Here is a 20,531-nt window from a genome sequence, read left to right on the forward strand (position 1 = left end):
CCCAAGTCGGCCCCACGCCCCAGCGTCACCACTTGGGGCTCATCTCCACAGCTCTCGGCGCCAAGCTGTGTCGTCACCGTGAGGGCGGGACTTCCTCTCCGGGCCGGGCTTTCCCGACGTCATCCGGAAGTCGGGTGCAGGTCCCGTCGGTACCTGGCCTTCTGATCCCCTCACAGCGCGTGGGTTCCCTCCTCTTCCTCAGGCGAGCCCCCGGCATCGCGGCCAGCCCGGGGCGAAGCGCACGTTGGGGGATCCCGTCGTTGCCCTCAGAGCTCGTCTCTGGTGTGGCTCCCGCCTCCCTCCCCTGCCGCGCTCAGCTGCTCCGCACGGAGCCGTGTGCCGGCCGCCCATGGCGGGAGCCGCTCCGACCACGGCGTTTGGGCAGGCGGTGATCGGCCCGCCGGGCTCGGGGAAGACCACGTATTGTCTGGGCATGAGCGAGTTCCTGCGCGCGCTGGGCCGGCGCGTGGCGGTGGTGAACCTGGACCCAGCCAACGAGGGGCTGCCATACGAGTGCGCCGTGGACGTGGGCGAGCTGGTGGGGCTGGGCGACGTGATGGACGCGCTGCAGCTGGGCCCCAACGGCGGCCTGCTCTACTGCATGGAGTACCTAGAGGCCAACCTGGACTGGCTGCGTGCCAAGCTCGACCCCCTGCGCGGCCACTACTTTCTCTTCGACTGCCCTGGCCAAGTGGAACTCTGCACGCACCACGGAGCCTTGCGCAGCATCTTCTCCCAGATGACGCAGTGGGACCTCAGGGTGCGTCTGGGGTCTGGCGGGCCTATTTTGCAGATGGAAGAACTGAGAAAGGGAGGAGGACAGATGCCACGCCCCCATGTCCCTCAGTGAGGTAGGGGCCCAGACGCTTTGAAGTAAAACAGGTGTGAGTTCGAATTCTGGCTTTGCCACTGACTCCACACCATGTGGTCCTGGACAAGTCACTTTAATCCCTCTGAACCTGTTTTCTCATCTGTAGAATGGATGTGTCACTACCCAGTTTGGGATTATTGGGAGTATAGAAGGGGTTAAGTGGAAAGTGGCATGATGATTGTTGTTGTGACTTGGTAGGCAAAAGAAAGTGAAACAGTGGAGTCAGATGCAGTGCCCACTGGGAGGCTCAGTGCAAGGCATCTTGTAGGAAAAAGTGTTCCACCTCTCCTGGGATAAGGGTTAGCAATGGCTGTTAGAATGAAACAGAAGGAGGAGGAGACTAATGGGAAGACTTGCCATTTGCCCTCATAAGTCCCCAATCTGATGGGAGGGACAGAGGCCCTAATGTTCCCTGCCTCCCTAGGCCACTCTCACGCCTTTCGCTTCCTCCCTTCCCAGCTGACTGCTGTTCACCTGGTGGATTCTCACTATTGCACAGACCCTGCCAAGTTCATTTCGGTACTGTGTACTTCCTTGGCCACCATGCTGCATGTGGAGCTGCCCCACGTCAACCTTCTCTCCAAGATGGACCTCATTGAACACTATGGGAAGCTGGGTAAGAGATCCTGTTCTGGCAGCCCAGGGCAGCCGGTGGGCTGGAGTGATGCAGAGATCTCTGCTGAAGGAAGCCGCTTCCAGGGACTGTGTATGGCCTGGTGATAGTAGCCATAGGCAGATCTGACCCCTGCTCATTTATTTTGTGCCCCTCCGTGCCAGATACTATTCTGGGTTTTGGAGACAAGAGAGCTACAGATGGTGATATGTATTATGAAGGAATTAGAAGAAAATGATGCATAGTGAGTGAATGAGAAGGAGGGTATGAACTGTACCATTTGAGCTGAGTAGTAAAAAAAAAAAAAAAAAAAGCCAGTCAAGGCAGAAGTGCCCTAGACCGGGGATCCAGTGGACAGATTAAAGTGGGAACAACAAAGGGAGAAGCAGGCTGGCACGAGGCAGGGGTGTTGCCTAGAGTTCTAACAACCAGCGTTTTTCTCCTGCAAAATTAGTGCTCTGCTGACTGGAGCATCAGTTCTCTAAATACCATCTTCAGCCACAAAGAATGGAGAGAACAGCTGAAAGGAGGTTGTGGGGAGAGTGAAGTGTCGGGGCCTTGTCCAGGGAGGGTGACTGGGTGCCCGTCGGGACACGGAAGGATGTCAGCACCTTGGAGGGGCCGCCTCAGCCCAGAGTCTTGGTCCATCTCTTGGCAAGCCCAGACACCCCATTTTATCTGTGTACAGATTTATGTCCTTCCAAGCCTCTCTCCCCCTTCACAGCCTCCATTCCAATGGCCATGTTTGTCCTCTGCATTTCTAGCTCTGACTCTTGCCAGTCATCCTCACAAGAGATGGAGGCACACACCAGATCAGGCAGTTGAGACCCAGAGAAGTTACATGAATAGCCCAAGCTAGCATGTTAGCTGAGAGGAAATCTAAGTGCCAGTGTACCTGGCTGCAGTTTCTCCATTCTCAGTGAGAAACATACCTGTCAGGCAATCCAAGAAGTTTGTTGGAATGCCCACATTTTCTTCCTTGCAGACACAGGGGTGTCAGTTTCTAATCAAGGCTGGTAAGAATACAGAAAGCAGAGCTCAGGGTGTGAGTCAGTTGGTCCTGACAGCCAGATTCCCTCAACTGACTTTGGGACAGACCTGCTGAGTTCCCAGCTGCCTGAGTCTTCCAGGCAGAAATGGATAATACGGGAAGGCCCACTTTCCTTCTCTTAAGAGGAAGTTTGTATTCATAAAACTGAATTCAGGGACCTCTGAGTCATCTATTCTGATCTTCTCATTTTATGCTAAGAAGGAACTGGCCCAGAAAGGGAAAGTCATTTTCCCAAGAGGCCAGCTTGCTAGATCAATGACTTAGAGTGTGTGTGCCTGGTCCTGGGGGCACTGCCTGCCTGTGAGCCTCGTGAGGCAGGGGCCAAGCAGTGTTATTGGTACATGTTCAGTCTTATTACCGTTGATCAGGCACTTCTCTGAACCAGACACTGAGGTTTATGGCAGTTAATCCTCACAGTAGCCTCATGAGGTGGGTAACTGCCCATGGAGCTAGTAAATGGCAGAACCAACAAGTGAAATCAGTTGTTTTCTTCTTAGTAAGTTAATTTCACTGCCTCAACAAATATTTGTTAATGAATGAATGAGTGAGTGAATGAAGGTAAAGGAAGAAAGAAAAAAATACGTTCCCTGTTCTCAGGTCTTTGCCTGATGCCAACTGCTCCTAATACCAGTTTCTCTTCTCTTTCTTCTTTTTTAATTGAAATATAATGGACTTACAATGTTAATAAAGTGATTCAGTTATATATATATATATATATATATATATATATATATATATATATATTCTTTTTCGTATTCTTTTCCATTGTGGTTTATCTTTATCACAGGATATTGAATAGAGTTCCCTGTGCTAACCAGTTTCTCTTTTTAGCCTTCAACCTGGACTACTACACAGAGGTCCTGGACCTCTCCTACCTGCTGGACCATCTTGCTTCGGATCCTTTCTTCCGCCACTACCGGCAGCTCAACGAGAAACTGGTGCAGCTCATTGAAGACTACAGCCTAGTCTCCTTCATCCCTCTCAATATTCAGGTACAAGCATACTTCTTGTTTTTTCTTTCTCTCTCTCTTTTTTTTGGACATGCTGCGCAACTTGTGGAATCCCCAACCAGGGACTGAACCTGGGCCTTGGACAGTGAAAGCTCAGAGTGCTAACTGCTCAGAGTGCTAACTGCTGGACTGGCAGAGAAGTCCCAAAGGACATCTCAGTTTTTTTGCACTTCACTTTACTGTACTTCACAGCTACTGCCTTTTTTTTTTTTTTTTTTTTTAATGAATTGCAGGTTTGTGGCAACCCTGCATTCAACAAGTGTATGTTCCAACAGCATTTGCTCACTTTATGTCTCCATGTCACACTTTGATGATTCTCACAATATTTTAAGCTTTTTCATTATTATTATTATATTTGTTATGATGATATGTGATCAGTGATCTTTAATGTTACTTTCTACAGTAGTTTGGGGCACCATCAACTACACCCATATAAGACAGTGAACTTAATCCACAGATGGCGTGTGGATTTTGACACGTATTTTGACAGCTTCGCTGACTGGCTGTTCCCGCATCTCGCTCCCTCTCCTTGGGCCACCTTATTCCCTAAAATACAGCAATGTGGAAATTAGGCCAGTTAATAACCCTACACTGGTCTCTGTGTTCAAGTGAAAGGAAGAGCTTCACGTCTCTCACTTTAAAAGGTAGAAATACTTAAAATCAGTGAGGAAGCCATGTTGAAAAGCTAAGAAAGGCCGAAAGCTAGGCCTCTGGTGCCAAACTGTTTGCCACGTTGTAAATATAAAGGAAAAATTCATGAAGGAAATCAGAAGTGCTGCTCAGTGAACACAGGAGCAGTAAGAAAGCACAACAGAAGTCTTTCAGCATATCAGAAAGCTGATACGAAGAAGCATATCAGAAAGCTGATATGGAGAAAGTTTTAGAGATCTGAATAGATCAAACCAGCCATAGCATTTCCTTAAGCCAAAGCCCAATCCAGAGCAAAGCCCTACCTAGCTCCTTCCTGTTCTTTGAAGGCTGAGAGGTGAGGAAGCTACAGAAGAAAAGTTTGAAACTTGCAGAGGTTGGTTCCTGAGGTTTAAGGAAGGAAGCTATCCCAGTAACATGAAAGTGTAGGTAAAGCAGCAAGTGCTAAGGAGAAGCTGCAGCAAATGATCCAGAAGATCTCGCTGAGATAATTAATGAAGGTGACGTCACTAAACAGATTCTCAGTGTAGACAAAACAGCCTTACACTGGAAGGTGTTATCTAGGACTTTGTAGCTAGAGAGGAGTCAGTGCCTGGCTTCAAAGGACAGGCTGACTCTCGTTAGGGACTAATGCATCTCGTGACTTTAAGTTGAAGCCAGAGCTCATTTACCATTCTGAAAATCCTAGGCCCTTAGGAATTCTGTTAAATCTGCTTTATCTGTGCTTTATAAATGGAACAACAAAGCCTGGATGACAGCGCATCTGTATACATGTTTTACTAAATATTTTAAGCCCACTATTGAGACCTATTACTCAGAGAAAAAGATGCTTTTCATAATATTACTGCTCATTGACAAGACACCTGTTCACCCAGGGGTTGTGATGGAGAAGTTTTCATGCCTGCCAACACAACATCCATTCTGCAGCCCATGGATCAAGGAGTCGTTTTGACTTTCAAGTCTTAGTATTTAAAAAATACATTTCTGAAGGGTATAGCGGCCATAGATGGTGATTCCGCTCATGGTTCTGGGCAAAGTAAATTGAAAATCTTCTGGAAAGGATCCCCATTCTAGATGTCATTAAGAACATCTGTGATTCATGGGAACAGGTCAAAATATCAACATTAAAAGGAGTTTGGAAAACGTTGATTCCAGCCCTTGTGGGTGACTCTGAGGGGTTCAAAACTTCTGTGGAGGAAGTAAGTGCAGATTGGTAGAAATGGCAAGAGAATTAGAATTAGAAGAGTCTGAAGCTGTGACTGAATTGCTGCAATCTCATGAAAAAAGTTGAATGGATGAGTTCCTTCTCAGGGATGAGCAAAGCAAGTGGTTTCTTGAGATGGAACCTACTGGTGAAGATACTGCGAAGAATGAAATGGCAACAAAGGAATTAGAATATCACATGAGCTCAGTTGATATGGTAGCAGTAGGGTTTCAGAGGACTGACTCCAATTTTGAAAGAAGTTCTACTGTCATGCTATTAAATGCTGTCAAACAGCTTTGCATGCTACAGGGAGATGGTTCATAAAAAGAAGAGTCAATTGCTGCTGCACACTTCACTATTGTCTTATTTTAAGAAATTGCCAAAACCATCTCAGCCTTCAGCCACCACCACCCTGATCAGTTAGCAGCCTTCAACTTGGAGGCAAGACCCTCAACCAGCAAAAAGATTATGACTCACTGAAGGCTCAGATGATAGTTAGCATTTTTTAGCAATAAAGTACTTTTTGATTAAGGTTTTTTTTTTTTAAGACATAATTGAACACTTAGTAGACTACAGTAGGCATAAACACGACTTTTATATGCACTGGGAAACCGAAATATTCATGTGACTCACTTGATCATGGGATTTGCTTTATTGAAATACTCTAGCACCCAACCCACAGTATCTTCGAGGTGTGCTTGTACTAGGCACTGGAACGACTCCTCCCTTGGGTATCGGCTCTGACGTGCCTGGGACTGCACTTCCAGACCAAGGATATAGGAAGCGTAGAGGCCTCGAACAGTAGTCTTTGTCCTGGTCTCAGCTCTCATTCAGTCTCATTGGTTTCGAGACCAGTGGGAGGCAGGATTCCAGTAAAGAGGGTGGACCAGACTTTGGCCCTATCTGTTCTGTTTTGCTGGGTTCTCTCCACATATGTTACCTCCTCTGTGTGAAAATGGATGAGTTCAGAAAGTCCCCAGCAAGGGACTTGACCAAGGCTAGAGACAAGTCTTTCAGGCTCTTTCCAGATGGGCAACTGACTGTTGACTTTGCAAAGTAGTACCCAACCCTTGTGCCTCTCACCTTGTACCCTGCAAAGGGAACCTGGGAGAAAAAGGTGCGTGTTAGATTCCTTTCTGCTGTGGTGGACTTAAAGAACTTGTCTCTTCTGTTTAATGCCACACTTTTCTCCTCTACAGTGAGGAGGTGAACCCTATAATATTAATCGTACAATTTACAGCTTGTTGAAGGCTCTGTGTATTAGACATTGTGTGTGTGTGCTGAGGACTGTTACATGTACTGTTTTGATCTCTTTCCCATCATGTGATGTAGGGACCATCCTTACCACTTTTATATGGAGGAACAAATAAGTTACATGCATATTTACTGGGTGCCTGCTGTTAGCTAAATGCTGTGCCAGGCACTGGGGATGCCTGGGCAAACAAGTTCCTGACCTCCAGGGGTGCACAGTCCAGTGGGGGAGTTACTAACTTGTTAATAGTAAGATGGTAGGCTCATAGCCACAGTGGGGATCAACCCAGGGGATGGTGAGTGTGCATGGAGGAGCTTATCTGTTCTAATTTGGATGAGTTGGCAGTCAGGAAAGAAGGGGTGTAGTCGGGCCTCTGGCGACACTGTAGATATATTCCAGACCAAGGAAGCTGCATGGACTAGAGGCTTCTCGAGGCAAGATGGAGGGGGCATATTTGGAGAATGCAGTTGGCTTGGTACATTCTCAGTTCCACATACCTCTGTTTCTCTCCTCCCTGCTCAGGACAAGGAGAGTATCCAGCAGGTGCTGCAGGCTGTGGATAAAGCCAATGGCTACTGCTTTGGGGTCCAGGAACAGCGGAGCCTGGAGGCCATGATGTCTGCCGCCATGGGAGCTGACTTCCACTTCTCCTCGTATCCTTCCTCACCAGCCTCCACCATGGCCAAGAGCAGAAGGCCAGAGGCTGAGGAATGGCCACGTCTGCCCTTACAGATGACTGGTTTCCTGTTGGCCAGTGGGCTCTCTGGTGGCTGGTCCCTTGGAAGGCTTCAGGGTTGTTTGTACCTGAGGATAAAGTAGGACTCTGATCAGAAGGAGCAACAAATACAGAGGCCCAGCCATGAAGGGGCACTGGTTACTTGGGAGAGACACGAGGGCTTCAGTTTGCCTGGTGTCTTGAACCTGAAGGAGAAGGGGAGATGCAGTGGTCAAGGGAGGTGGGCAGTGGAGGAGTGTGGACTTCGGTCTGTGGGTGGCTGGTGGGAACCAGCATCCTCCCGATGAGCTGAGCGTGATGCGGTCAGATGTTCATTTTTGAAAAGCACCTCCAAGTACAGAAAGTGCATTTAAGGGATGTGATTGGGAGCAGGAGCGTTTTTAGTCTCCAGGTGAGAACGGATGAAATGTTAGTATGAGAATAGAAAAAAGGGTGTGGCCTGGGAAATACTAAGGAGATAGACAACCAGAGCTGGTGACCAGGTGGTTATAGGATAGAAGGAGGTGGAGCAGAAGTTAGACTCCCAGGTGGTTGGGGTGGTTGTAGGGCTTCCCTGGTGGCTTGGATGGTAAAGGATGTGCCTGCAACGCAGGTTTGATCCCTGGATGGGGAAAACCTCTGACTCCTGGAGGGGCATGGCTACCCACTCCAGTATCCTTGCCTGGAGAATTCCATGGACACAGAAGCCTGATGGTCTGTGGTCCATGGGTTCGCAGTCAGACACGACTAAGCAACTAACACTTTGACTTTTCGGGGTGGTTGTGCTCACTGAGGCCAAAAAAGGAAGAGGAGAGGGCAGGTTTGTCAGGTGGGTAGCAGGGATGGGAGCTGAAGGCTGTGCCATGTTTGAGGGGCATGGCTCCAGAGCATGTGCCACAACTCAGAGCTGGAAGGTTGGCATGCTCCAGTTCTCTGCTGCTCAGCATTGTGGGGAAAAGGCACAAAGAGGAGCGTGTGGGTCTGGATGCTTCAAGGGACTTCTCAGACCAGTTGGTCCCCATGGCCTGAAGCTATAATTATGAGGAAGGGAACAGCCAGACACAGTTGGGAGGCAGGCATCACAGAGATCAGATCCTGCCCAGACCAGTTCCCCATCCTTGCCTGTGCTGTCAGCCTTGACAAGGCCCCCATTAGCACCCTGGGCCTCCAGGAGAAGTACCTGGCGCCCTCAGAGCAGTCGGTGGAGCAGGAGGCCATGCAGCTGTAGCAGCAAGCTGGGCTCCGGAGGACGAGACACACGACCCAGCACTGGGGGGAGTGGCGGCTCCCAGTGACCAGCTGGACAGCTCAGCGGCAGCAGATCCAAGAGCAGCCCTCCGGGCCAGAGCTGGGAGACAGGCATGGGGATACTCAGGCCTGCAGAGGACTTCTGGCCTGAAACCAGACGTGTCGCCAAGCAGAGCACCAGTCACACCCTTGTGAGCTCTGGACGCTGCCACCGGGCATTCAACACTGACCCACTTGGGCTGTAATGGGATGTGCTGCAATACAAGAGCTTATTTTCTACTTCTTGTGGCTTCCAAACTTTCTTCCCGCTACCCTGGCCAAGGGAGGTGGGAACGTGGGAAGGCCACCTTTCCCCAGAAGAGGCCTGTTTCTTGGTATTCCAGGGCAGGCTGGCCCCCAAGCCCAGGATCATGCTGGGGGGATGACTCAGTCTCCAGTGGTGCTCCTTCGTTCATCTTCAGCACTAACAGTGAACTCAAGCCTGAGCTTTCACAAGCACCATTTCCTAGCAGATCTTGCAATGTTTTATTTTCATTGTATTTATTTCACAGTTTTATTCTTTTGAGGGGCAAGTGTTAATTAGTTTTCCATTTATAGTAATGATTAAAGTTTATTTTAAAATGAAGTTATTTATACAAAATATGTTGTTGAAAGAAAAATATCAGTATATAATATGGTATCATGAAGGCTGTGGCAAAAATTACGATGACTTGAGGTTGAAAGTTCTGGTACTTGCTTCTGGTTGGGTGTTGCAGCTAGCTGGGTATGATTTGTATTTTTAACCAGTAGGTGGCGCCCCAGGCTTGCTTTCTTTTTTCTTTTTTTTTTAATTTTAATTTTCTTTCAGTTGTAGCCTGGAGGCAGAAGGGGACAGATGGCAGTTGTGCCAGTATTCTTATTTGCAGACACTCAGGCCTGTTAACACATGGGATGGGCTTCACATTTCACAAAGAGCTTCCACACAGACAGTCCTCATATGACTCTCACAGGAACGCCTAGGGCTACAGATGAGGTGGGGAATAGTGCTAAACCCCACTTTACATGAGGAAACAAAACTGAGGAGTTTGAACCTCGGTCAGCCTGGCTCTCTCACACTCGCTTTGCTGACTTCTTAAATGGTGAATCCTTAGTGGTGAAAAGTCACGGCCCCTTCTCCCACGGGATTTGTAGCCAATCATGAGAAAGAATTTAGACACCTGTAGAGTATTCCTGGGAGAAGGCAATGGCACCGCACTCCAGTACTCTTGCCTGGAAAATCCCATGGACAGAGGAGCCTGGTAGGCTGCAGTCCATGGGGTCGCTAAGAGTCGGACACGACTAAGCGACTTCACTTTCACTTTTCACTTTCATGCATTGGAGAATGAAATGGCAACCCACTCCAGTGTTCTTGCCTGGAGAATCCCAGGGACGAGGGAGCCTGCTGGGCTGCCCTCTATGGGGTCGCACAGAGTTGGACACGACTGAAGCGACTTAGCAGCAGCAGCAGAGTATTGCTGAGTCGTAAATCAGGGAGAACTGTTCTGAAGTGGCCTTGAGATGGTGACTGAACTCTGCTTTCTTAGTTTTGGCTATCAGAGCACAAGGCAGAGAGGAAGGGGCCATAAGGAGGCTCTTCGGACTGGAACAGTGTGAAAGCAGTCGACCTGGACTCCCACGCCTGGCAGGATACAGGATAATAACTGGGTGCTACTTCCCCCACCTCTTTCATCTGAGGAGTTCAAAGCACCTCACCCCTTTTAACACTGTACACAGTAGGTGGGGAGTATCAACAGGGCAAGCCAGGGAAACTGAGGCCAGGAGGCACTGCCTGGGGCTGTCTGTGAGTCACCTGTGAGGCTTGGAGCCCGGGATCATGACGCCCAGGCTCTTGGACAAATCCCTCATCAGTTAAGGCGTGAGGGTGGGTGCTGTGTGTTTGAAGCTGGTACCAATAGTTGTAGTCAGGGGTTTTGATGCTTACCCTGAACTAGAGGCCCCAGCCACCACCAAAGCACACCAGATGGAAGAAAGGCGTCATGTAGAACTTTATGGCCTCATATGCAAGCACCCTCAGCATCAGCGAGTGGGGAAGGATGGAAACACTCCAGGCTTTATTTTCAGGCCTTGGTGTGACAACAAGGGTGTGTCTCCTCCAGTGGATGGAGCTCTGACCACGTCCCACTGATGGCAACATGATTTTCTGTTCCCCTGTTAGGACGGGGTGGACAGCACAATGCAGAAAAGCAGAGGCATCTGGGTTCCAGGTGAGGTCTGCTCAGCGTGATATAGGCAGGGTCAGAGAAAGACTGGGCTTTCCTTGTGGTAAATCTGTCTGCAATGCGGGAGACCTGGGTTCGATCCCTGGGTTGGGAAGATCCCCTGGAGAAGGGCAAGACTACCCACTCCAGTATTCTGGCCTAGAGAATTCATGGACTGTATAGTCCGTGCGGTCGCAAAGAGTCGGACACGACTGAATGACTTTCACTTTAGGGCTTCTCTTGTAGCTCAGTTGGTAAAGAATCTGCCTGTAATACAGGAGACCTGGGTTCGATTCCTGGGTTGGGAAGATTCCCTGGAGAAGGAAATGGCAACCCACTCCAGTATTCTTGCCTGGAGAATCCCATGGACAGAGGAGCCTGGCAGGCTACAGTTCATGGGGTTACAAGAGTCAGACACAACTTAAAAGACTAAACCACCAGAGAAAGACTACCCTCGATTTGGCAGCAAGTGACAACTGTCCTTAAGATTTCTTTTTTTTTCCCCCTGATAGAAAAAGAAAACACTTGGAAAATGAAAATAATAAATTTTCTATTCAAATGTATAAATATATATTTTTTTCTTTCAGTCTATTTTTCTATACATTCAGAGGGATAGCTATAGCATTTATATATGTGGGATATATTGTTATTGCTTGATAACCTTTTTTCAGTTAATATTTTTTCAGGTAATTAGAACTAGAAAAATCTTAGAATTTTTTTTAACTTTTATATTAGAATATAACTGATTAACAATGTTGTGATAGTTTCAGGTGGACAGCAAAGGGATTCAGCCACACACATGTATCTATTTTCCCCCAAACTCCCCTCCTGTCCAGGCCTGCCACATGGTGTTGAGCAGAGCTCCCTGTGTGTACAGAAGGTCCTTGTTGAAAACTAGAAAAACCTTTTTTAATGTCTACATGATAATATTCTATAGTATGGTTAAAACAGTGTTTATCCAGACTCCCATGGTTAGCCTTTAAGTTGTTGCCAGTTTTTTGCTATTATAAATAATGTTGTGATTAACATCTTTGTCTGAGTCTCTGACTTTTAACTTATGATACATAAGTCCTAGAAATAAAATTACCAACATTTTCTAGGTTCTGTGTTCATGTTCCCAAAATGCCTCCCAGAAAAGCGCCACCTTACATCTCACAGGCCCTGTCTGGAAGTGCTCTTCTCAGCCCCGACCTCACCTGGCAGTCGTGACTTCTGAAGGGAGGAAACCATCCCTTAGTGTCTTCCAAGGGACCTTCTTGGTCATCTCTGCTAACCACTGACATTCAGCTATCCTGTGCATTTCCTGGCTCTGAATTGGGAACCTCCAACAATCGGAAGATAGCATTTGGAACCTATTGGAGACCACAGCTCACTGGAAAGCCTTCCAGCCCGGACAAAGAGGCTGAGGAGTGAGGATGACACCCTAAAGCCCACAGAGCTGAAGCACAACCAGTATGCCCTCTGCTGTTGCTGAAGTAGCAAAACGCTCACCCACACACAGTTGGCTGAGAATAGGAAGCCTGACCCCATTAGGGTCTGTGGGAAGATGAGGCTCCCATCAGTGTCTGAGAGATTCTCAAGGCTTCTGACAGAGATGGGAGTGACTTCCCAGCACCACTCAGGCCCACCCTGTTTTTGAAAGAAGCGGGGAGGCCTACCCACCTCAGAATCCTGGTGGGAAATTCCCTATCAAGCTGAGTAGCTCTCCTCTCCTTTTTCTTCTCTTGCCCCTGATTGTTGAACCTTTTACTCAGTCAGGTCTGGGCTGCTCACCTCTTCTTCCAGTCCCCTTTGAGTCCCAGATGACACAGACGTCAGTGGCATCAGGCTTGATGAGGGTAGGAGAGAGCCATGTACCTCACTTCCAACCCACTGTGTCCATGTCTGGCAAGCTGCACACAGTCCCAGAAGCCCAAGTTCCAAGTGACCTAAGACTGAGGGACTGTGAGGGATAGGCTGGGGGTTTGGAACCCAAATGAGGTGAAAAATACGAGTACTGGTAAAATGCTCTGGACTAGAACACAGCAAAGTCGAAATTTTTTTCTCCCCATCCCAAACCCTGAAGCAGTTACAGAGGAGGGAGATGAGAGGGCCCTTCAAAGTCATCCCAAATAAGCAAATCTAAAGTGGTGTGCTCACTGTCCAAATACGGCTTCAAGAAATGTTCCCTAGCGCTCCCTTCACTCTGGATTGTCACTTCTGCCTGTACGTTAATCCTGGAGCCTCCACAGTGCTCTGTGGGGTCACAGAAACAGCAAAGGAGGCATATTGGGACAGCTCGTAAGTCACACCCGTGGTCACATCATCGATTCTGAGCTAAAAACCAGTCCCTTTACAGTCAGACAAGGAAATTTCAGGTTAACTTTAGTCTGAGGAAGAAAAATGGGGAAATGTATCTTCCTCTTGCCTTCTCTTTTAGCAAATATTTATTGAATACCATAATCTGATGTATTTTTAAACACTGTGCCTAGCCACAGATTGAAGACTCTGTGTTCTCAGAGTCTGGGGTTTCTTCTATCCCTAGACAAAAATCTCTATATTTCTCGGGAATTCCTGGGTAATCCAGTGGTTAGGACTCAGAGCTTTCACTGCCAGCAGACCCAGGTTCAATCCCCAGTGGAGGAAAACTAAGATCTTGCAAGCTGTGGCCAAAAAAAGGAATTAAAAATTTTCAGAGAGCGGTAAGGGGAAGATTGGGTGGAGATGAGAGATGAATTAGCCCTCTGACAACCCCAGGGCGATATACCTGTCTGCTGCCCCACAGACATTCCTGGATCCTGACTCAGTGGGTAGGTGGGGCTAGGGGGGGTTGTGAGAGGAGGGGGACTTAGCCCTGCAGAATCCTGCCTTCCTCAACCCCTCTCCTCCAACACACAGCAGGGCTGGGGGTGAAGACCCTAGGAACAGGGTGAAGAATTGAAAAGAAACAGAAGGTGTAACCAGGTTAAGGAAACCTTAACTTGAGAACAAGCCAGGAAATTGGTCAACTACACATTTTTTTCTCATTTAACACAACTCCTTTCTGCTGGGCCCTGGGGTGGCTTTAGATTAAGTAGAGGAAGAAGCCTCTCTTGATTCTTAGAAAGTCCAAGATAGGAGCAGGACAGCATAGCATAAGATGTTTCTTTTCAAATTTATTTTTAACTCATGAAACTCCCAATATACAAAAAAGGCATATGTGTGGCTATTTTAGCCAAAGTGTGGGGAAACTGGGGAACCCCTGACCACTGAGCCCGTGCCCTGTGGCAGCTGCTAGGGAAACCTCTGAGCAAAGTTTGAAAACAGCCATTGTGGTTTAAAAATGATGAGCCTTGGAGCTGGACCTGTTCTACTCCCCGAGCACATAAGTCATGTGTAACCTTGATTATTAGGTTATTTAGCTGCTCTGAGCTTCAGTCTCTTCATAAGCAAAACCAAGGAGATAATAAGTGAGGATTAAGGTATGAAACCGCCTGGCATATAGCAGTCACACTGTGTGCTCTTACAACTGTGTTCTGTTCTCTAGGAAGAAGCAAGACTAGGGACTTTTGGTCAGAAGAGCAATCTTGGTGCAAGCATCTGAAATTAAGTTCTTCCAAAAAGGCACTGGACACTTGGGCAGTATATAAGTTTGTGTGTGAGTCTCTTGCCTTTCTGCCTTTTTGGAAGAAACCACAGTAGCTTGCCTGACCCCAATGCCTTGTCCTTCCTAGGGTGCCTATTTAGTCCTGATAAAGTACCTTAACCCCTTCACCTTGCTTCCCATCACCTACTCCTGTGGATTGACAGAGCCAATTTGAACTTTGCTCTCTGAAGTAACTACATGTAAGAGAGAGAAGAGTAGATACCTTCTCGAGAAATCTTAGGTTGTAAATTTTCCCCATACAAGGCAAATTCTTGGAAGAGGAAGATCTTTGTAAGCCCTGGGTCTCTGTTTCCTGGGGGATTATCCAGCAATGCAGAAAGGATAGGACTCTGTTTACTTGACTCTTGGTGAGCCCAATCTCTGTCTAGACAGCCTTGCTTTATCCCAGAACTAGTCATATTTCCATTTCCACAGTAGAGGACCTGGTACTAACCTGGTTTCCAGGCATTTGGAAGGATGATTTTAAAACTAAGTTTTGAGCTCCTTCCGGTACATGAAACCTTGCTGGAGACTCGGAAGAAAGGAGTAATGGGACAACGTTACCATTTTAAGGGAGCTCTCTGGGGAGTTAAAAAAATAAACCCAGGACATAATTGCAAAGCTAGAGGTAGAACCAAATAGATATGAAACCATGGCTGAATAAATATACCTAAGAGGTGAAAAGAGTTGATAGACTAGGCAGCATATCCAAAGCTCAGTATGTGTTAAAGGGAAAGGAATGGTGGCTAGTCATTTTTGACCTGAAGATGGCTTTGAAATTTGGAAAAGTTTAGAAGAAAGTGATCAAGTGGAGAGGATGATGAGAAAAGAAGAGTGGCCATCATGAAATTTCCATCGGTACTTTGCATTCTTACCGACTTTGCCCTCTGGGGCTTATTTTTTTTTAATTGAGCATAATTCACAGATCATAAAATTCACTATAAAGTTCACAGTTCAGTGTTTTTTTTTCCCCCCATATATTCACAAAATTGTGTGACCATCATGTTGCATGCTCAGTCGCTCAGTCTTTTCTGACTCCTTGCTACCCCATGGACTGCAGCCCGCCAAACTCCTCTGTCCATAGAATTTCCCAGGCAAGAATAGTGGAATGTGTTGCCATTTCCTACTCCATCATCACTATTTAAATCCAAGAAGATTTTATCACCCTAAGAGAAATTTCATACCCAATAGCAGCAGGACTGAAAAAAAATATTTTTTATTTTATTGAAGTACAGTTGATATACAGTGTTGGGTTGTATAGAACTGAAAATTTTTAAATGTCAAATTTAGGCCAGGAAAAGATGACCAGAAATGCTCACTGAGGGCCCACCCTGGGTAACCTTAAGAAAGCTTTAGATAGAAAGGTCTGGGACTCAATTCGGAAGCTGGTGCCTAAGGCAGCTCACAGCTAGCTGTCTGGTAATATTCCAAACCATAGCATCTGCTTTTAAAATCTGTCAACACCAACACGCTACCTTAGAGTAGCTTGTTTCTTTCCCCATAGAGGGCAACCATGGGTGGTATAAAGGGAGTAGGCAAAAGTCAAATGCAGAGAGAAAAGAAAAGAATTTGCTTTCCCAGGACCTACCTCATTAAGAGAAAGTCACCAGACCTGTCTGGTAAGAGAAACCAGGTCACTTCCAAAGCTAAGGGGAAGTCACCTGCTCTTTCTCAGAGTCTTTGACCGGTTTGAAAGCTTAACACTTAATACCCTTCTGAAAAGAGGAGACAAAGGACCCAGACAGCATCTGAGTGGTCCTGCCAGCTTCCCCTGAAGAATTAGAAATTCTATTAAGAGCCTTTTAGTCCATGAGTGTGACCAAACTTGGACTCTGGGGAACCTGATGAGGCTGGACTCAGTTCCCCCAATATTATCAGGTGAAGGACTGACCACTTGTGTCAGGCCAGTATTCTCAGGTGATCCAGTGATCAGGCAGGTTGGCCTTGGCAGTAAAGCTGTTCCTCAGGACTGGGCCTGATTATTCTGCTTTTGGCACAGAAATGCTAGATAAATCCTGGACTACCGATGCTGGAAGGATTAATAATAGGTAACATGTATAAATATGTATTATGGGCTACTTTACATACATTTATTTTTCTCAAATTTCACAGCAACTTTTAAGAGGAAGGTACTATTTTTTAATCCTCACTTCACAAATAAGGACAAAAGGTAAGCATGGTTAAGAACCTTGGCCAAAGCAGGCTTGGAGTCAAACTAAAAAGCCATTAGTTCAAGCCCCTTATGATACAGAAGAGGAAACTGAGGCCCAGGGGGGTTAATGACTTTTCCAAGGTTGGTGGCTCAGTCGGTAAAGAATCCGCCTGCAAATGCGGGAGACCTGGGTTACATCCCCGGGTTGGGAAAATCCTCTGGAGGAGGGCATGGCCAGAGGAGCCTGGCAGGCTGCAGCCCATGGGGTCGCAAAGAGTCGGGCACAACTGAGAGACTAAGCACAAAGCTGCTGCTGCTGCTAAGTCACTTCAGTCGTGTCCGACTCTGTGTGACCCCATAGACGGCAGCCCACCAGGCTCCCCCGTCCCTGGGATTCTCCAGGCAAGAACACTGGAGTGGGTTGCCATTTCCTTCTCCAATGCATGAAAGTGAAAAGCGAAAGTGAAGTCACTCAGTCATGTCTGACTCTTAGCGACCCCATGGACTGCAGCCTACCAGGCTCCTCCATCCATAGGATTTTCCAGGCAAGAGTACTGGAGTGGGGTGCCATCGCCTTCTCCGAAGCACAAAGCACAGGGCTGCAAAGCCAATGAGAGTCACATCCAAGCCTCCTGGGTCAGGTCAGGGCTGCTTGGGCTCTAGAGTGCGATGGAGACACCTTGGTGGCCTTTTTCCAGCCCATATTGCCAGCCAGGCCAGGCCCAGGCACCGCCGGTTGAGCGGATGACTCAGAGGGCGGGGACTGCTTTTCCGCACGACCCCGCCCCGTCCCGCTGCACTGAGGATGTAGAGCTCTCGGGTCGGGCGGGTGGCAACTCGTCCGAGTGAAACCAGGAAAGCTCCGCCCCTGGCACTCGGCGGGTGGCGGGGGCCTCTTCTCCCGGCTGCGCGTCCCAGCGCCTGCAGGGCCCGGCGGGCGATGGGAACACGCTCCCAGCGAGTTCCGCCTCTCCTTCTCCTATTGGTCAGTCTGGCCCCGGGGGCGGTACCCTGAGCAGCTCCTTCCCGTGATTGGATGACATCAGCCTCGGGCCCGCCTCTGGCCTCAGGCTGTGAAGGTGGGGTTTCACTAGGCGGCCGCAGGCCAAGGAGCGTTGCTGCTGGGAGCTGAGGTGCGGAGGCGGTGGGCTTGGCCCGCCACGGCCGAACCCGCTCTCGGTGGCCCTTCGCACTCAAGTTGCGCCTCTTCGTCAACGGCCCGTTTTATTTTGTCCCCATCTCCGAACGTTGGAAGGCGGTCTTCTCCTCAGACCTGTGCTTTTAATGGCGGCGTCATACCCGGCCCCTGGTGATAACTTCCTTCCGCTCAGATCTGATGGGACTGTTCCCCGCTTTCAGGTCTGAGGTGCTCAGTGCTGCTCACTGCAGCGTCCCCTCCGACCTCACCCCGGAGACTGTCCCCTCACACCTGAGCGCTTCAGCCTCCCACCCCGCGTTCCTGGCAGAGGAGTCTTCAAGCCGCCTTTGCGCTGCTCACCCGACCCTCCAGGGATAGGACCAGTTTGAGGGGACGTGACCAGACCCTGATGGAGAGAGCTGGATCCCCAGCCTCTCTCCTGGCTCCAGAGTCTTGCCTGCGGGTCACTGAGCCAGCCCCAAAGAGGTCAGGGTCTCTATAACTTACACACCAATCCCTGTCCCACCCTTCCGCAATAACTGAAAAAGACAGGAGGAGTGTCACAGGGCAATTTTATTGAGAGGAAACATGGTCACACCCAGCAGACATGCTTTCCCTCTCATCCTGGGTCTTGGTTGCTGCACACACACACACACACACACACACACACACACACACTTTCATCACCAACCTCCGCCACACAGTTCGGTTTTCAGCTCCAAGGATGGGACACTCCTCAATTCCTAAGAACCATAGGTAACAGGGGCGGGAAGGGGTTGGAGTGGGGAGGAAGTGGTCAGGTTCGGGGTGGGGGTGGGGTCTGGAGTGGGGGTCGGGGGTGGAGACAGAGAGCAGGGCTGGATGATGACCAGTGGCCAGGAGCGCCTGACAGCTGGAAGCGTGGAATCCTCTGGCTCCAGGGGGGCCTCGGCTTTGCTGGTTCCTCTCTATGGAGCCTTTCTGAGCTGGGCCAGAGCATTTGGGGAGAAGGGTCGGGCCTCCCACCCCATACAAGTCCTCTCTGCCGGGAGTGGGGGACTGGAGCGGGCAGGGCAGGGCAGGGCGTGCAGCGGGTGCGGCTCAGCTCTGGGGCTCCTCGGGAGCCTCGCCCCCTTCTTCCCCGGCGTTGTCGGCCGTCCACAGCGTCAGGTTGTCTCGCAACAGCTGCATGATGAGGGTGCTGTCTTTGTAGGAGTCCTCGCTGAGGGTGTGCAGGTCGGCCATGGCCTCGTCGAAGGTGGTCTTGGCCAGAGAGATGGCTTCCTCGGGGCTGTTGGCGATCTCATAGTGGAAGACGGAAAAGTTCAGGGCCAGGCCCAGGCGGATGGGGTTGGTGGGCGGCATCTCCTTCTTGCTGATGTCCATGGCCTCCTGGTAGGCCGACCGGGCTGAGTCGATGATGCGCTTCTTGTCGTCACCAGTGGCCACTTCGGCCAGGTAGCGGTAGTAGTCGCCCTTCATTTTCAGGTAGAAGACCCGACTTTCGGCGTCACCGGCCTCCTTGATGAGGTGGGTGTTCAGCAAGCCCAGCACCGTGTCACACACGCCCCGGAGCTCCGTCTCCACCTTCTGCCGGTACTCTTGCACCTCCGGGCCCTTCTCTTCCGAGCTTTCTTCATTGCTCTTTTGCTCGATACTGGACAGGACCCTCCACGCCGCCCGCTGGCCACCCACCACGTTCTTGTAGGCCACTGAGAGCAGGTTGCGCTCTTCGCAGGATAGCTCTTCACCCTTTTCCACGGCGCTCTTCATGAAAGCTGCCATGTCTTCATAGCGTTCGGCCTGCTCGGCCAACTTGGCCTTCTGGATCAGACTGGCTCTCTCCATGGCTCTGGGGTCAGGCAGACAGGCAAGTGGCGGGCTAACTGGCTGCCTCGGAACCAAGGCCGGGTTCTGTGCTTCTCCCGCTCTCTGCCCGCCTTTTGGCTGGAAGGCCAGGCCCAGAGAAGGGTGGGAGGGGTGGAGGGCGGGGCTAGGGCCCTGGACCTGCCTCCCTCTCCTCTTCGCCCCCACACCCTTTCCGGCTCTTCCTTAAAGGCAAAAGGGCTGGGATGGGGGGTTGGGAGGCGGGGGCCGGGGGTGAGTCATCCGGACTGTCAGCGGGAGAGATCTGGGCGTTGGCCTCACCTGCACCGACACCTTTCCAGGCCCTAGGCTGCCCCCTCTGGTTCAGGGCTTCTATTACATGCCTACCGTAGGTAGCTGTCCCAGTTTCTCAAATCAGATCCTCCTTCACCGTGTTCTTTCAGGGGTTGAGGATGGCTTCAGCTACCTGGCCTCTATGGGCCTAGGCAGAGCCCATAAGCCAGGTGCAAGAGGCTGGGGTTCCCAGTCCTGCCAGGTATGTTTCCCCCATTGGTTCAGGAGAGATAACTCTTTGTTTAGGTAGGGCGGTAGCTTCCCAAGCGCCTTCATACCCATGATCTAACTTAATCTAACGTGCTATGTCTGTGTGAAATGGGCAGGTCTATGACACTACTCCCACTGTAGAGATGGGAACACCAAGGCTCAGAGAAAGATGAGAGTTGCTCAGAGTCACACAGCTACTAAATTTGGCTTTGCTCCCATCAAGTCTTTTGACTTGTGAGCTCCAGACTATTTAAAAGTGACATGCAGGCTTCTTCCGGAGTCTACCTGAAATGGTTCTACCCTGCACCCCTCACTCCTCCTCAGGGTCCTGTCCCCTCTGAGCTGCCAGAATGCACAAGTGGCAGCTTTCAGAGTGCCTCTTAATGAGGTGTTTAACAAGCGGCCTCTGACGCTCTGGCCCAGCCTTTGTAATTAGTCA

General features: G+C 49.5%; 2 protein-coding genes across 2 annotated transcripts; one reads left to right on the forward strand and one right to left on the reverse strand.

Annotated features, from left to right (window-relative positions):
• The first annotated feature begins 100 nt into the window (after positions 1–100).
• Positions 101–9,237, forward strand: GPN2 (GPN-loop GTPase 2). The gene is made up of 5 exons (XM_006055468.2): positions 101–760; positions 1,331–1,487; positions 3,367–3,527; positions 7,172–7,302; positions 8,520–9,237. Exons 1-5 carry the CDS (start codon positions 350–352, stop codon positions 8,590–8,592), a joined length of 933 nt encoding a protein of 310 aa, XP_006055530.1. The 5' UTR covers positions 101–349; the 3' UTR covers positions 8,593–9,237.
• A 9,061-nt stretch (positions 9,238–18,298) lies between these two features.
• SFN (stratifin) lies at positions 18,299–19,719 on the reverse strand. Its single transcript, XM_006055467.2, has one exon. It carries the CDS (start codon positions 19,568–19,570, stop codon positions 18,824–18,826), a length of 747 nt encoding a protein of 248 aa, XP_006055529.1. The 5' UTR covers positions 19,571–19,719; the 3' UTR covers positions 18,299–18,823.
• Positions 19,720–20,531: the final 812 nt, after the last annotated feature.

Source organism: Bubalus bubalis, chromosome 2 (genome assembly GCF_019923935.1).
Source record: "Bubalus bubalis isolate 160015118507 breed Murrah chromosome 2, NDDB_SH_1, whole genome shotgun sequence".
NCBI lineage: Eukaryota > Metazoa > Chordata > Mammalia > Artiodactyla > Bovidae > Bubalus > Bubalus bubalis.